Genomic DNA, 18,529 nt, shown 5'->3' on the forward strand with positions numbered 1-18,529 from the left:
TAAAGAAAATTCAACATAAATTTTAAATGTAGAAATAATCACAAATCGGAAATGGTTATTCTAATCTAGACATCTGTAACTGAAACAGTTTCCTTTTTCTAATCTTCACTTTGAAAACAACTTAGCATACGGTTTTTCACTATTACTTCGTAAGTATGGGAATTTTTTTTGTATCTTGGATCTACTGGTTTGTTATCACACATCTCTAGAAAAATATGCAAGTCAAAAGTAAAACCTTAAAGTCTAAAGTGATTTAAAATTAACTTTGGGCAAAAGCCGTCACAAATATATCTTTGGGGGTTAATTCGGTCCGATTAATAAATTTAGGAAAATTACTTGGAAACAAGTAGAACTATATGACCCCCTTCCTTTAATACTTGCCTTCTTGTCGATTTTTCAATATTTACTTCCACACTGTCTTACTATTCAGACGGGTTGACTGGCAAGAACCTCGGCAAAGTAGAATTTTCTTTCACGTTAGGATTGCGTTGTGTGATAACACAAAAATGACAATCTTGTTTAAAATTGAAAGAAAAATGGCATTCACATTGTCTTGAATAGTGTAAACAAGACAATCGGCCTTTTTTTTTTTACAGCTAATCAGTTTTAAACAGAAAATCGTATTGAAGGAGGGGGCAGGGGGTAGTTAAGAATTGTCAAGCTTTAATAATATGATGCAAAAGATCTGTTTGATAGTGCAGCGGTCATCCCAACTGTTTTACAATCAGTTCTCTGTTTATTTCTTTTTTGTTAACAATTGTGCTTTTGCGGGAGGAAATATCGAGAAGTGGCATGAAAATGTCAATCGAAGATTAGAGGGGTTCGTGGGGTCATATAAGAGGGTGGCTTTTGAATCAGTGGAGAGCGAAGTCATTGCAGGAATCGCGAAGGCATCTTCTGGTTTTGGAAGACTTAACAAACTGGGGCATAACCCTGTTGCTAGCCGTTTCGCAAAGATGCGGATATTTAATGCGTCTGTAGGCTCAGTCCTACTCGACGTAAAACTTAGCCAACAAGAACCACGGTTTCAAGGAAGCTGGATGTGAGAAGACTCCGAAAGATAGACAAAATCTGCTGATACAACTTTATCGGAAAAGCCAGCCTCCTGACCTATGCGATAAAGATTCCATTTCTCCAGTTAGTATCGTATTATACGCTGAGATGGTGTATGCATATCTTACGATTGCCAGAAGAAACTCATTGTCAAGGTACTTATGATTCTAACTTCGCGGTCGCCAGGTAGAAATGACTGCGTGGTTGTTCAAGCCTACATCAACTCTTACGAAAGGCAGGAATAAGACCTGATGATGCACCAACGGCCGCCAAACGCCAGATATCCTGGATAGTGTCTGTTCTTTCAATAGATCCAAGTCCTTAGAAGAACTAAGTTTAACGAGTGGGGTAGGTATTTGTGGAGTGATTTCAGGAAGTACTAGATATTCGAGCTGTTTGATAATAAGAGCATATGCAGCTATAATAAATATTCCCGAGTAACACCGGGCAGTTTCAGCTTGTTGAAAATAAAGCCACATTTAAAAGTTGTTCGTGGAGTAACATGTTTATAGCTTTAATTTTTTCAGGGTATCACTACCGAATAACTCTATTCATATCTGACACGGATGAGAGTATATCCCATGGAGTTGATTATGGCTTCCTATATCTGGCACTAGGAGATGCTTTGAGGACATCTGAACCAATTAAACTTAATAAGAAGTAAGTATGAATAAGGGCCAGGGGTTGTATTTTTCTTTCAGAAACTAAACTAGACAATAGCAACTATATATATTTTTTTGACAGGTTTCACTATCAATGGAATTGATTGACTCTTAGCCTTATACAGTAAAATGGATATTCCTTACCATAATCTATGATCTCCGTGTGGATACTAAGAAGTGACGGATCCAGGGGGCGAGGGTCCCCCCTAGCATAGTCTAAAGTAGTGTAGTTTAACTAATTAACGCAAGTTTGCGTTAATTAAATTTGCTTCAAACGCAAGTGTATCGGATCAACCTATTTCCCCCCCCCCCCTCACCAAAAAAAAAATCCTGGATCCGCCCCTGATACTAAGATTACTGGTTAATATGTTTGATTGTTTGATATTTTTAAGTCACATTTTCGCACCTGTTCAGCTTCCGACTTTACACCCTTCTACTCCATGTTTGTATTTATTCACTTCTGTGTTTGTTTTTGCTTGTATTCTTAGTTCATTCTCTATTAATGGGACATTTTAGCACGAATTTCTGTCAACAAATGTGAAATCGGTTTCTATAAATTGTTTTGGCTGTAACAAAGTACAATCAATATTGACAACCTAAAAGCAAAGAAATAAAACCAAAATATCAATGATTTTGACTTGCTATATATGAATATGTATATTTGATTCGATATCTAGAAACCTGAAATTATAAACATTGTAAAAAGACTAAAATAAAAAGTTTGGTATAAACAAGTCGCACCATCATGAGGATTTTTTTCCCGCGCATGATTCAACGCGAAACTTGAGTCAATCAAAGCCTAATTTTGGATCAACTCAAGTAAGGCTTAAACTCTATTGACGTCCCTAGCTTCCTGTCACTTATCCTTTATTTGTAGGAAACATGTCAATTGATTGCCGCTGTCACGGCTAAAGGTGGTATCTGAAAGTCTCACGCTTCTGAAGCAATTTCCCGAAAACTGTTTTCTTAGCTCTTCTTAAAGTGAAGATCAGCAAAGCAGCAAGGCCGTACCCAGGATTTTTTTTTCAGAGGGGGTTTTACTCAAAGATTTTTTTTTTTTTGGGGGGGGGGGGTCTACACCAAAAAACCTCAAAAATCGCATACAAAATTTGTAGTTTTGTTAAGCTTTTACCAGTCAAAAAACATTTCGGGAGGGGTTCAAACCCCACTAACCCCCCCCCTCTGGGTACGACCTTGCAAAGTAGTGAACGTTCGGTCCTTTTCCGGTCCTCCTCATCTACATCGCTTTGCTAGTCTGGAAATTTCTAAATTTTTGGGTAATTTGATTTACCATAAATATTAGATTCAGTATTCGGTATAAGTATTATGATCTGAACTTCTTTTTATAGAGTTTTGGTTTCAATTGCTAAGGGTCGCTTTCCAATTACATTTGTTTTTCTTACAAACCGTTTGATTCAGAACTCTGTTAAATATGAGGTAGGTTGTGACCACCTTCCCTTAACCCATGTAGTAGCAAATTCACGTTTAATATTCGTACTGCTGCGTTTTTATTGTCCTTGAAACATTATTGATCCCGAAAAAGTGTACCCCTTAAAATATTTAGGGGGTCTAAAATATTTAAAAGTTAAAGAGTCGTCACTTTAATTTTCAAAAGGAGCTCTTTGAAAGAGTCCTTTTTATAAGGAACTCCATTAGCCCCCCCCTTCTTTGAAGATAGGCATATAAAAATCTTCCTTTAGACTACACCTACATCAGCTCTACAATCCACTATACAAGGAGAGCTATTATCATGATGTACCCATACTATAGGCCTAGTAAAAACTAATCCTCACAGTTAAGGGAGATTAGGCGGGAAATCGTAACTGTGATCCCCCTACTCCTTTATTCACCTGAATGCTCAATGAAATCTAGAGGCAGCTTTGTGCCTAAAAAGCCCTTTTCAAGAGGCTCCAAGCTCTGATCTTTGCTCATGGGGATTCAGTGAATTCTTATCAATAACTGATGCCTATCTATGCACCAGTGTAACTAATTCTTTGAAGCTTCAAATGAATCAACTCAGGTAACAAAGCTTAAATCGGCTTTCTGTAAATCTCTTCATTTCCTGCAGATTGGACGTAGCTGCCTAAGGAACAACTGTAGTAGGGCGCGCATTATAGCCTCTGAAACTTGGTTCCAAATTATCTGTTGCATCCAGTTGCATCACAGAGTTGCACATTATATATCAGAGTGTATGCAAGCGAATTCTTTTACGGTGAGGATGCAACTAAGGTCTGAAAAAACTGTTTTAAACCCAAATTTCCAAACTTTCTATGAAAGGTCCTTCACAGAAATTGCAAAAATGTTCAAACGATTACGAATTTAAATTCTGACTTCCTTTCATTAAGAGGAATATATGTGGATGAATATAGGATGATGCATGCAGCAGGGGTGTAAAGGGAGGAAAACGCTCCATTCTTATTGCGGGGGAACTTTCAATAAGAGGAATATATGTGGATGAATATAGGATGATGCATGCAGTAGGGGTGTAAAGGGAGGGAAACGCTCCATTCTTATTGCGGAGAACCTTTCATTAAGAGGAATATATGTGGATGAATATAGGATGATGCATGCAGTAGGGGTGTAAAGGGAGGGAAACACTCCATTCTTATTGCGGAGGAGATAGTTTTCATCGGAAAATCATATTATTTTTTGAAAAGCAAATGCACTAAATTAACTTTTGTTATCGAGGCATTGCTCTGCAAAAGTTAAAATTTGCTGTAAAGAGTGAGGTTATTATACATAGCAAATACTTTGATTATATATCAGAGTGCTTGCTCGCTGATTCTTTTATGGTGAGGATGCACCCAAGGCCTAAAAAACTGTTTTAACCCCCAATTTTTTAACTTTTTATGAGAAGTCCTTCATAAAAATTGCAAGTTCTGACTTCCTTTCATTTTGAAGAATATATATGGATGAATAAAGGATAAAGGCCGCAATATGGGCGTAAAGGGAGGGAGACATTCCATTCTTATTGCGGAAGAGATAGTTTTCTTTGAAAATCATATTTTTTTGAAAAAAAAAACTACACTAAAATAACTTTTGTTATCAAAGCATTGTTCTGCAAAAGTTAAAATTTACTATAAATAGTGGGGTTTTAACCCCGGAGCCCTTTTGGAATAACCTTGGGTACGGTATTACTTAAGAAGAAAGAAGCTAAATAAACTAGATAAAAAACTGTTACAAATTAAATAAAGAAACTGTTTTAAAATCGAAAGTAAACGACCAAATTAAAACTTAAAGGCCTCAATTAAAGGCTTTTAATTAAAAACCTTTGTTTTAAAGGCCTAAATTAGATGCGAAACTAAAGGCTCATGAAAAGCGTTTTAGGCTAACATATTCAAACTTTCTATGAGACAAATTGATTGGATATTTAGATGACCATGGATCTAACTTTTGACCCCTTTCATTAGGAAGAATGTATATATATATATATATATATATATATATATATATATATATATATATATATATATATGAATATATATATATATATATATATATATATATATATATATATATATATATATATATATATATATATATATATATATATATATATATATATATATATATATATATATATATATATATATATATATATATATATATATATATATATATATTGTAAACGGTTTCAACTGTTTGTATGTTATGACACATGAGCAAAAACTAAATAAAGAAACAAGTTGTTTTTCAAATGAATGTGAACAACAAAATTAAAAATTTTAAAGGACACAATCATTCCACACATGAGAGAGACTTGGCCCTTTACAGCCCCTCAACCTTTACGTTAAAGTTTTACTTTTTGCTGTTAAATGGTTTAAGAACGACTGCTCAAAGATAAGGACAACTGGAATGAGATAAAAGATAATTTTTCACAATCCATGAAGGATGAAAGTGCATATTAATGCGTATTTGCAAAAGTAGTTTCGTTTTTTTTAAGACAAATGGCAAATATAATACGCGAAAGCAACCATAAATATATAAGTTGCATTCATGAATGCTTTCGTATAGCATTGTAAAAATTTAGCACAGACAACACAGGTTGAGGAGGTGGATGCGCGACAAAATTTATGTCCGTTTAATGCTGCTCTTCACTTTCAATAAAAAAAAACTTGCTTTTTTAGTTATTCTTTTGAAGTTCAAATATTGCTCTCGTTGTTCTCCGTTGAATGCAAATACCATATCTAAGTGAAGTCCGTTTTGCTAGCTGCCGTGGAAAAATCGTCCTTTTATTAGGGTCCTCACTTAGAATTTTATCTTTGGTACTCTTATGGATATAGAATTAGAGAAACGGTTTCCTAATGTCGGAACCTGAAGGCATCTAGAATCAGGATAACAGCTTACCGATTTCGATACACCAGATAAATTCATTACATAAAATACATGACGTATTGCGTCTATGTATATTTCTTAACCCAACCCAAGTACCAAAGAACTGACCATAGTTTTGTTGTTTTATCAGTGTTTTAAAGCTCCCGTCATAAATTCAAACTTTATAATCTTGTGCCTGTTGAAGACCATCATGTTTTTTTTAGAATCAAGGGAGGGTACAGAAAGCAATTATTTTGATGATAAATGCTAAACACTAAACAAGAGAAACGGAGAAAATACAGTCATCGTACATTGTTTCTACCATTCCTCTATTTCCGTTAGCGGTTACGACTCGCTAGCCGATGTAGCCAGTTAATTGTAAAGAGCAATGATGTTCTGGTAACTCTTCACCGAATGTAAACATTAAAAAAATCCTTTCTTAGCTCATACTGTGTTTTTGCAGAAAACTAGAACAGGTTTGTGGACTGCCCATGAGTTTTAACAGACATTTTGCGGAAAAACTCATATGCGTATGCGTCGAAGCTTCCCAACGCGTGCAAGAAAACGTGCTCCGGAATCAAGCGAATAGCCAATTTGAAAAAATGGACCTCAACTAAAAAACATATTATTTCTGTACAACTTCGTAGATACTCGTGAAACTTTGCTGATTATTTGTTAGCAAGAATAGAAATCACCAGCATCAATTGATCGAAACTCATTTTTTGTAATGTAGTTGGGATTTTTCCACATCGTACCCGCCATTTTCACACTACTTTATGCACTTTTCTCCTCGAAAATTATATACATAGTTCAAACTATGTTTTCCTGTAAATCAATTTAGGAAAGGGTAATGGAAAGCCTGTTTGTCTGGATTGGATATTAAGGGTATTCCCTGGAATGTGGGCCAATTCACTTTAAAAAGTAGACATCAAATAATAAATAGGTTCAATGTAGCTGGTTAATAACCAGTTCACATTACTTAAAAAGTGAAGAATATACGTCAAAGAGTATCTATGCAAACAATTGTAGGTAAAGCTTTGGTAAATTATAATGTCTAGCATAGCAATGAGAATTCATTTTAGGATAGGATGGCAATTGATGTTTGTTTGTATTCCTTTATACAATTTTCTAGAAGTTTTCCAACCTTACTGTATGATATGTTGTCCAAAAAGGAAATTCGGGTATACAAATTGAGGTATATCATAATGCCTGAAAAAAAAAATAGTACTTAAAAAAATAGAAGGATCAAATTGAGATTTAACCAATGCAGCTAATTAATTCCAAGGAGTAAATAATGTTCTGGCAAGTCTCTACTCAGCGTTAATATCAAAGTAACGTTGAGTTGGAGTCAGTTGACCCCTTTATTAGTATTCTAAAGCTATTATCATAACTGTCAGTTTTATACTTCAATGCCTCTGTTATTTTTGCAAACTTTCTAATTTTAGTGTTACCCAGTCTTCTTTTGTCTTTAGAAAAAATTGTACAGGGAGATTGAAGACGTCAAACTTTTAATTGATTCTCCTCTCATAGTTTTGATGAATTCTAGTTTCCAGTTTATTTCAGTATGTTCTTCTAATCCGCAAGATAATAGAAAACTTCTTACAATTTCTATAAGAAAAAGGGCAAATGTCTGAGCTATGAACTTTTCTTTTTGTATAGTCGTCAAAAATGCCAGACCAAAGACCAGACCTTTTCTATCCCTTTGGAATAGTTCTTTTTAGACATAATTTTTTGAAGTCTTGATGTTTAGACAGAAAGTAGATATTATGCAAGAGCTAAGGATGCCAAAAAAGGAAAAAAAACCTAACTTCATTCTGAATTTAGCCTACAAAGCTGCTCATGGAAAGCTTTTTCAAACATTTTTGATAAGGATAAAATATAGAAACAAAATGTATAAAATGCCGTACAAAAAAGAAACGAAACAGCTCGTTGCAGATTAGAGTTTCTGATCTTCTTGTATGTATTTATGAGACCAGCTATAGATATTAAAGAGGCTATAGATCTATAGATCTGTTATTCCAACCATCTTCCACATTATCAAATTTTAAACTTCAACTATTCCAGGAAAGATTCTCTCAAATTCTCATCCTGGAGTCTACCAACAATATAACTTCCCGGAAGGGTAGTTACCCTTCCGAAATTTGAGCTTTAAATTAACCCTAGACACTGCAAGTTGGCGATCTTTAATTTTAACATCAAGAACAGCACTCCTATATACCCTAGTATCTTGTATTGATCCTGCCAGTCTTCGGTTTACAACATAATATAAGGTTTGCTGTCTTACCATCATGTGAATACCATGTTAACTTATGGGCCATTTTATGACCAAACACCGTATTGGTTATAACTAGATTGTTACACATACAAAATCTATAGATCTGTATATTCCATCCATCTTCCACGTTTTCAAATTTTGACATGTTGCTTTTACCAAATTCAAAATAGTTTGGAAAAATGCCGCATACTCTCTAAAGCTCAAACTCTGACTCCTAAATAGCAATGTCGTCTCTGTACTAACGCATGGATGCGAGACATGGGCACTGACGAAAGAGCTTGAGAAACGAATACAATGTTTTGAAAATAACTATCTTCGGCGCAACCTGGGGATCCTCTGGTCCGAAAGAATTACGAACGCTGCCATACATGAAAAGACGGAACAACCGCTAATAGTTGAAAAAGTCCTAAGTAGTAGATGACGATATTGCGGCTATATGGTCCTAATGGGCGATGGCATACTCCCCCATGATGTCTGGTGTTGCCTCCTCCCCCCCGACATTAGAAGACGTGCATAACAGAGAATGACGCTTGGCCGATCCCTAGATAAAGAGGCTGCTGTGGCGAGGACATCTTTGGAAGATCTGTAGTCTCAAGCTGTTCAGAGGTCGTCGTGGAGAGGCACCGTTGTCGCCTTATGCGCCAGACGGCGTGGAAGGAACTAAGTCGAAGTCTAAGTAAGTTTTGTATCTCCAGTATATCCACGCAAGGTTTTGACTGTAGAAACCGATAAAATCCGTTTTAACTCCTGTGAATACTGGGGTCCTATATCAGAAAGTATAGTAGACTGAAAACCTTTTAAAGAACCATTGGGCATTCGTGTTGAAATAAGGGTATTTCAATCTTTTGAATTTTTGTGTTGAAAATTAGTTTTGATAGAGGGCAGCTGAACACAACTTTGTCACAAAGAGACAACTACATGCAATTACAGATTTCATAGTTAGGATAAAACGTTAAATTGTAAGTATACTGAATCATTTTCGGTTAAAAATGTATTGGACAGTTTTATTTATTCTAAATAAATTATATTTTAAGCCTCGAGCCACCTTTACCTTAATGATCGACTTATCACAATCTATATACATGTTTTAGTATTTACCAGCATTTCACAAAATAGCTATTTGCTAATACCAATCTCTAATATTTCTATCTAAAGCAGAAAAATCTAATACTTTATCCGTCTTTTTTCTAGGAAAATAAAGTTTGAGCCTGGAGCTTCTTATTCCTTTATGACCGACTTACCACAGCCTAGCAAAATAACACTGGCGATTTTGGAATGGAGACACTGGAGGAATTTATTCAACCCTTTTACATGGAGAATACTCTCTCAGCCTGGATTATTCGTCAATAGGATAGATATTGAATCTTTGGAAACTGGAGAAAGGTAGATAAATAAGTAACATTAATTTGATCAGATCTTAATTAGAAAAGGTGATCTTATTAGCTTACTTCCCAAGAGTTTTGGAAGGTAAATTGCCTGATTTTTTGTTTAAATATCATATTGGCAAAATATTTCATTAACATGGTAATTTTGACATGGTAACTTTACTTACATGGCAATTTTATTAACGTGGTAAGTTTAATTAGAAAAGCTGATATTATTAGCTTATTTCCCAAGAGTTTTGAAAGGTAAATTTTCTAATTTTTTTAATCATATTGATAAACCCTTCCATTAATATTGTGATTTTCATTATTTTCTAGAAGTAACGAATCAGAATAATGATAATTAACAGGACGAATGAAAACGAAGCGAAAGAAAATAATAACAAGAGCAAATAAGAGGAATGGGAGGAATTGGTATAAGAAATTCTTTTAAAATATCTATTAGCTTTTTTTAAAATAAAATATTACAAATACAAAAATAATTACTATAAGCAATATTAATACCCGGTATGGTTAGATGAGTGACAGGGACTTAGGTGAAATCCTATTTAGGGGGAAGGAGGGTATGTTTAACTATAAAAAACATATTTCATAGGCAGCGCGATAGCGCTGCCTAAGTTAAGAACGATGTTGGCACAATGTATTTTTTTTTTTTTGGTCATTGGTCTTAGACCAGGGCACTTCGTATCGAAGGAGTCGTCTTAGAAACTTCGATAAGGGCTCATTCGATTGGAAATTGGAGTGGCTTGTGCCCGTTTTAATAGTCGAAAGTGATTTGAATGCAACTAACACCCCATCCACCCTCACCAATTCTCCAAACAGATAGGGATAGCCATTTTGTTCAGCGTAGTTGATTTCCAGACAGAAATTATGTTTTGAGGAGGACACCCCCCCCCCACAGTCCTCAGGGCAAGGGTTATAAGTTATGCCCTGGGGGCATATTAGGTTTTTATAGAAAGTGTTGTCGTAGAAACGTCAAAAAGGGTTCGTTCGATTGGAAATTCAAAGGGCTAGTGCCCTTTTTAATAGTCGAAAGTGATTGGAGGGCAACTTGCCCCCCTCTCACTCCCACCTTTCCGCCAAACACATCCAATCAAAATTTTGAGATAGTCATTTTGTTCTATGTAGTTGAAAGCTCTGGAAATTAGGTCTTTGAGGATGACACCCCCCCCCTCCCCCCGACAGCCCTCAGGGCAAGGGTTGTAAGTTATGCCCTGGGGGCATATACGGTTTTTTTAAAAAAGCGTAGTCGTAGAAACTTCAAAAAGAGCCCATTTGATTGGAAAATGAAACGGCTAGTGCTCTTTTTAAAAGTCAAAAGTGATTGGAAGGCAACTAACACCACTTCCCCGCCCACCATTTATCCAGACACATCCACTCGAATTTTTGAGATAACCATTTTGTTCAAAGTAACTGAAAGCTCCGTGAATTATATCTTTCAGGATGATACTCCCCCTCAGCCCTCAGGGTAAGGGTTGTAAGTTAGCCCTGGGGGCATATAAGGTTTCTATTAAAAGCTTTGTCGTGGAAACTTGAAAAAGGACTTATTCGATTGGAAATTCAAAGGGCTTGTGCCCTTTTTAATAGTCGAAAGTGATTTGAGGGCAACTAACTCCCCTCTCACTCCCACCTTTTCCTCAAACACATCCAATCAAAATTTTTAGATAGCCATTTTGGTCAACGTAGTTAAAAGTTTTAGAAATTAGGTCTTTGAGGATGATAACCCCCTAAGAGCCCTCGGGACAAGGCTGGTAAGTTATGCCCTGGGGGTATACAAAGTTTTTATGGATAGTGATGTTGTAAAAAGGGCACATTCAATTGGAAATTAGAAGGGCTGTTCCCTTTTTAGTAGTCAAAAGTGATTGGAGGATAACTAACACCCCTCTCATACACACCATTTCCACAAACACATCCAATAGAAAATTTTGAGATAGCCATTTTGTTCGACGTAGTTAAAAAGTCTAAGAATTATGTTTTTGAGGACTCCCCCCAGAGCCCTCAGGGCAAGGGTTCTAAATTATTCCCTGAGGGAATAACTTAAGGTTTTTCTTATCGAAAGCGTTGTCATAAACACTTCAAAAAGGAATCATTCGATTGGAAATTGAAACGGCTAGTGCCCTTTTTAACAGTCGAAAGTGATTGGATGGTAAGTAACCCCCCTCTCACGCCCACCATTTCCCCAAAAACATCCAATCAAAATTTTGAGATAGCCATTTTGTTCAACGTAGTTGAAAGGTCCGGAAATTATACTATTGAGGATGACAACCCCCTCTCAGCCCTCAGGTCAAGGGTTGTGAGTTATGCCCTGGGGCATACACGGTTTTTATAGAAAGTGTTGTCGTAGAAACTTCAAAAATGCTTCATTCGATTGGAAATTGAAAGGGCTAGTGCCCTTTTTAATAGTAGAAAGTGATTTAAGGGTAACTACCACTACTCTCATGCCCACCGTTTCCCAAAGCACATCAAACCAAAATTTTGAGACAGTAAATTTGTTAAATGGGCTTGTAAGTTCTGGAAATTACTTCTCTGAAGATTAAAACCCCCCCCCTTCAGCCCTCAGGGCAATGGTTTTAAGTTATGCCCTTGAGGCATAAAAGGTTTTTATTGAAAGCGTTGCCGTAGAAATTTCAAAAGGGCTCATTTGATTGGAAATTGAAAGGGTTAGTGCCTTTTTTAATAGTTGAAAGTTATTGGAAGGCAGCTAACGCCCTCTCGCGCCCACTATTTCCCAAAACACATCCAATCAAATTTTTGAGATAGCCATTTTGTTTAACATAGTTGAAAGTCCTGTAAATTAGGTCTTTGAGGATGACACCCACCCCCCTCTCCAGCCCTCAGGGTAATGGTTTTTAGTTATGCCCTGGGGGCATATAAGGTTTTTATTGAAAGCTTTGCCGTAGAAACTTCAAAGGGCTCATTCGATTGGAAATTGAAAGGACTAGTGCCTTTTTTAATAGTTGAAAGTAATTGGAAGGCAACTAACGCTCTCTCACGCCCACTATTTCCCCAAACACATCCAATCAAAATTTTGAGATATCCATTTTGTTTAACATAGTTGAAAGTCCTGGAAATTAGGTCTTTGAGGGTGTTGTCGCCCTCAAAGCCCTCAGGGCGAGGGTTGTAAGTTATGCCCTGGGGGCATATAAGGGTTTTCTTATAGGAAGCGTTGTCGTAGATACTTCAAATAGGAATAATTCCCCTACGTAGGGCTCAAAACCCCTATGCCTTTCCAAGGTTGAACATAATTTGCACTTTACTGAAAAAATATAAATGTTTTTACTTTTTATAACTTTAATAAATCAAATAATATTAACATTTTGATTACTAAATGTCAGTATATGTATATTAAACTGACAATGCACATTCATTTTTATTTTTTTCAGTAAAGTGCCCTGGGAAGGCATAGGGGTTTTGAGCCCTACTCATTTTAATTTCTGCTTACTTTGAGTTTGAATCGGTTATTTCTTGTAATATCTGTTCGTTTTGGGTTTCATGTATTTATCGATGCTGATTTGTGTTAGTTTCACGCTTGGTAGATTATTTGATTTTATTTTTGCTCATTTTTGGTTTAGTGGAGTTCTTTACGTTTCTTTGAAAAACTTATTTTGTGGTAAAATTTTTTTAATTAGTTTCTGTAAAAATTATAAATATTCACTGTTAAGGTTCAGTGTTAAAAACGAGTATTTCGTTTTTTCAAAATATTTTCAGATACGAAAAAACTGAGCAGATAATTACGACTTCGAAGCAAATAAATACATAGGTCAGGTTTTGCCATGGGTCCCAACGAATCAAGAACTTTTGTTTGTTTATTTTACTTTTAGCGAAAATGAACAAATATTATTTGCCCTGTTCTTCCAATATACGCCCGATTGAAAAGTCGACAAGGCAGAACCAAGGATCTTTGATACTATTGAATAAAAAAAACAATAAGTTTTTTTCAACTGAAAGTAAGGAGCAACATTAAAACTTAAAACGAACAGAAATTAATACGTATGTGAGGGAGGATTCATCCCCTAGTCAATGCCTCGCTCTTTAGGCTAAAGTTCAAATTTTATTCGAATCACAAACCATTGAATCACAAAGGCCGTTTAATTAGAATAGATAGCTCTTTTTAAGTACAAAAAAAACTTTTGTTGTAGAAAGTGAAACACCTATTAGGATTAATTAATACATTTATTATTCATTAATTCCAGCCCCCCAAGAAACAAGACAAAAAAATAAGGCTATGCCTTTTTATTGAGCCCTCGGTTCCAGGGTTGTAAGATATGCTGAATTGTAGAATAAAATTTTCATTATTCGCCCCTTTTGAAGGGGTTACAGCTTATGCACTTTTGTTATTCTTTTTAATTTAGTAAATAGACATGTTGCTAACGAAACATTTATGTTTTCTATTAAGAAAAGGAATTTCGTGTCTTTATTTTTCTCCTAACTGATGGAAATTTTTTTTATTAAGAAGTAAATACAAAAGGAAGTATTGTTACATAATTATTTACTTTGTTTATATTTGTTTCCTTTGTTAGCAGAGCTACCAAAGGGAATTTCCTGGGGATCCAGAGTTCATCCTCAAAACAATTTTTAATATTAGTTTTTGTTATTTCATTTTTTCAGAACTGAAGAAATTTTTCATTGAAAGGCAGTAAACATAAAAGGGTTGATTGTCATGAAGTTGCCAATTTTGTTTAAATATTTTCTCCTTTGTCAACAAAGCAGCCAGAAAAGTGTCCTGGGGTCTAGTAATCCCCTCACCTCACAATTTTATATTATCTGTAAATTATAACTTTTTTGTCGACAATGTCAAGGCCAAACCGCATATCTCGACATTTTTTTTTTGGGGGGGGGGGGGGGGGTTTAACACAATTTTATATTCAAAAACAATCGGTGTCGTATATAGAGTTTTTATGAAGTATATTTGATACAGTTGCAGATAGTGTAAAAACCATATATCTCGCTGACTTTTTGTCACAATCCTTTAAGAGGGACTGTTAAAACACAAGGGTGAATTTTAGTTAGAAATATTTTTAGAGAACTTTGAAAATTTGGCGTAAAGAACGAGGGTTTGAGGAGGGCAAACCCCTTCATATGCGGGATAGTTTCTGTTTGTTTTAAGTTTTATCGTTGCTCCTCACTTTCAGTTTAAAAAATTTGCTTTTTATTTAATCAACTCAAAAGAATAGAAAATTCCTTAGACTTTTTCACTTTCCTCTAGCTATTATCTTAGATTTTTAATGTTTTTATGATCAGATAATTGTTTTGGAATGGTGCTTGTCCGTCCGTAGGCCTGTCTAAAATCGAAAGACACTGCCACACATATCCGTGTACGTAAAATGAAGTGTGCGTATTTGTGTGTGCCTGCAGATTTTATTTTGCAAAGAGAAACGAACCAAACTAACTAATCTAAAAACGTGACAATAAATGCAGTGTCATTATGTATAAACTAAAAAAAAGTGTTTAATGAAATAAGTGTATGAGGACTAAGGGTCCTGAGCTGCGGGTTGTACATACTTATTTGCTCATTATACGAAAGTTTTTTTCAGGTTTACTCTTTGTGGGAACGATGTTATGCTGACGTCAGGAATTCGTACCGTTTTAGCCGAAGACACGGAATGTCGAATCCAGACTCAGTACACACAAGGAAGTCTTAGGTATCGCAAGCTGAAAAATAGATTAAGCATTTTTTCAAGGTTTTCTTGATCTTACTGTGATATTATGTTTTGTTCAAACAAATATATTTTTTATATTTCTTAATTATTAGTTTATGAGAAATGGTATGTCGTGTGTTGAAAATTAAATTAGAAAGCAAGTTTTCATATGAAACTAAAGAACAACATTAAACTGAAAACGAACAGAAACTGCCTTGCATATGAAGGGAGCTGTCCCCTCTAATCTCTCACCTTCAATGCTAAAATTAAACTATTAGTCTACCTAAGGAACTTTAGAGTGTCAATAATATTGCCAGTTGGTGATTATATAAATTCTATTTTCTGGTTGCCTCTCGAAATACTCGAAATAAAACCTTCTTTTTCAAAGCAAGTGCCAATATATAAACTCACTAGTTCTCGTGACTCTGTGAATTCTTTTTTTTTTTTTATCACGACATATTTTCATTAGAACATTTGTCCTTGAAGTACTGGTAGGAAAACTCAAACAACATCGTAAAAGAAGTGGGGGGTCAAAGGGGTGACAGCTTCCTCATATACAATTTCTGCCATTTTTTAGTTTCAATGTTTTCTTTGATTTGGATTTGAAAATATGTTGTTTTTTAATCTAATTTCTTTTCGTTTTTAAAATCGTACTGGGGTTAATTCAGGGTATTATTCATCTTCTCACTGCAGTAACCATTTTGGCTTTAATTATTGCTTCTTGTTACGCCACGATGGGAACCAAAAGCAAGAAGGGTCTTGTCACTTCTAAGTGCATGGGTCACTTTCAAACCATAAAAAATTGAAAGTTTAACTTTCAATATCCTTTCTTTGGAGTCCGCTTTCACTATTCTACGACCATCAATTTGCTTTTGACATCCCTTATTATCGTATATTGTGGATGATAAAAAAAAATATTTTCAGCTGAAAAGAAAGGACCACCATTAATACTTAAAACGTATAGAAATCATTACATAAGTAGAAAGGGGGGTCCGACTCCCACGATTCACCCCTGCTGCCACCTACAACTTTTTGCACACCATATATGGGCATAGAGTCCCTAGGGGAAATGGATTTCTGAGAAATTGATTGCGTAATCAAAGTGTGTCAATGACCTAAATTTCCAAAGGTGTTGATGTTGTTGTTGTTGTAAGTGCACGCTCTCAGCGAATGTCAAGGTCAATGTTATTGTTGTTGTAAGTGTACGCTCTCAGCGAATATCAAGGTCAATGTTGTTGTTGTTGTTGTAAGTGCACGCTCTCAGCGAATGTTATGAGTTTCCAGAAATTTGGAACACCTGTGCTGTCGACCTCAATTCCCCTATCGTGAATCAATAATTCCTCTTAAAAACAACAAATTAATTCCCCTTTCTTGACAGATCAATCAACCAATGACATCATCTGTCAGACTTTAAAAATTTTCACCTAGAAACGATTCTCCAGGAATAGATCCAAGTCATTAATGTCTTTGCCTCGGAAACAACTCTACTGGTCGAACTCCAAAAGATATTAATAACCAAACGCCATGGAAACAATTCTCCAAGAAATATCTTAGCGATGAATTGTTTTAGCGCGGGAATCAGGTTTCTTAGTAATTTGAAATGCGTCAGCGCAGAGATGCCAAAAACAAAAGGAACACGCTGAAATTACGTTTAGGGATTATTTGGGTGAAACCGTTTTAGACAGGTTATGGAATTATTTCGGCGAAACAGTTAGAGACATTTTAAAAGATGATTTAAAAGATGATTTTAGAAGAGGATTTGAGAGTGAAACTCTGTGGTCGTTATACCACACAAGTTCCATTTGAACAGTGTTGTGAGGTCCACTACCACAACCCCAAAGGGTTCCGATCCCCCAAACCCAACCCCGAAGGAAGCCACCGGCCCTCAAAGGTTCTCCGGATTCCCAAAGGGCCCCCGGCGCCCCAAAGGCTCCTGAGCCCCCATTTTAATACTTTTTTAAGGCTTTATTATATTTTTTCAGAACAAGTTTTTTTCTTAATGTCCTTCCTAAACCAATTTTACAACATGAAGTAGTTATCTTTTCCCCCAAAACTTTACTATAAGGCTTTTTGCACACCCAAACATCAAGCAATACTTTCCAAAGCCATTTCAGAACAAGTTCTTTTCTTAATGTCCCTCCTAAGCCCATTTTACAAATTGAAGTACCCATCCTTTACACCCACAACTTTACTATACTGATTTTTAATTCTCCAACAGCAATCAATAATTTTCAAAAGGCATTTAAGAACAAATTTTTGTCTTAATGTTCCTCCTAAACCCATTTTAAAAGTTTAAGTCCCAATCATTTTCACCAAAAACTTGAAATTAATGTTATTTGAATACTCAAACACCAAGAGATTCTTTTCAAAGTGCATTTCAGAACAAGTTATTTTCTTAATGTCCCTTCTAAACCTATTTTCCAACTTGAAGTACTTATCTTTTTCCTCACGTCTTTACTTTCCGACTTTTTGCATACCACAACACCAAGCAATACTTTTCAAATGGCATTTCAGAACCAGTTCCTCTCTTAATGTCCCTCCTAAACCCATTTTACAAGTTGAAGTACCCATCCTTTTCACCCACAACTTTACTTTACAGCTTTTTGAATGCCCCAACTCCAAGCAATACTTTTCAAAAGGTATTTCAGAACAAGTTATTTTCTTAATGTCCCTTCTAAACCTATTTTCCTACTTGAAGTACCCATCCTTCTCACCCACAACTTTTCTTTAAAGATTTTGAATTCCCCAACACCAAGAAATACTTTTCAAATTGCATTTCAGAACCAGTTCCTCTCTTAATGTCCCTCCTAAACCCATTTTCCAACTTGAAGTTCCCATCTTTTTCACCCACAAATTTACTTTACTGCTTCCTGAATGCTCCAACACCCAGCAATACTTTTCAATGGCATTTCAGAACAGGTTCTTTACGTAATATCACTCCTAACCACATTTTACAAGTTGAAGTACCCATCCCTTTCACCCACAACATTACTTTACAGCTCTTGAATGCCACAAACCCAAGCAATACTTTTCAATGCATTTCACAACAAGTTCTTTTCTTAATGTCCCTCCCAAACCCATTTTACAAGTTGAAGTACCCATCCTTTTCAACCCACAACTTTACTTTACAGCTTTTGAATGCCCCAACACCTAGCAATACTTTTCAAAAAGCATTTCAGAACCAGTTCCTTTCTTAATATCCCT

The 18,529-nt window shown here is 35.6% G+C and overlaps 1 protein-coding gene across 2 annotated transcripts in view; it reads left to right on the top strand.

Annotated features, from left to right (window-relative positions):
- Nucleotides 1-15,423, top strand: part of LOC148944805 (pancreatic lipase-related protein 2-like) — a 124,656-nt gene extending 109,233 nt beyond the window's left edge. For both annotated transcript variants that reach the window (XM_089099674.1, XM_089099675.1), the window contains exons 10-12: nucleotides 1,581-1,713; nucleotides 9,496-9,687; nucleotides 15,221-15,423. In XM_089099674.1, the coding sequence (XP_088955800.1) occupies nucleotides 1,581-1,713; nucleotides 9,496-9,687; nucleotides 15,221-15,377 (482 nt within the window). In that variant the 3' untranslated portion in view covers nucleotides 15,378-15,423. The remainder of the gene's footprint in view (nucleotides 1-1,580; nucleotides 1,714-9,495; nucleotides 9,688-15,220) is intronic.
- The last annotated feature ends 3,106 nt before the right edge of the window (nucleotides 15,424-18,529 follow it).

Source organism: Artemia sp. Qi Xiang Cuo, chromosome 14 (assembly GCF_049724085.1).
Source record: "Artemia sp. Qi Xiang Cuo chromosome 14, ASM4972408v1, whole genome shotgun sequence".
In the NCBI taxonomy this organism is placed as follows: Eukaryota; Metazoa; Arthropoda; class Branchiopoda; order Anostraca; family Artemiidae; genus Artemia; species Artemia sp. Qi Xiang Cuo.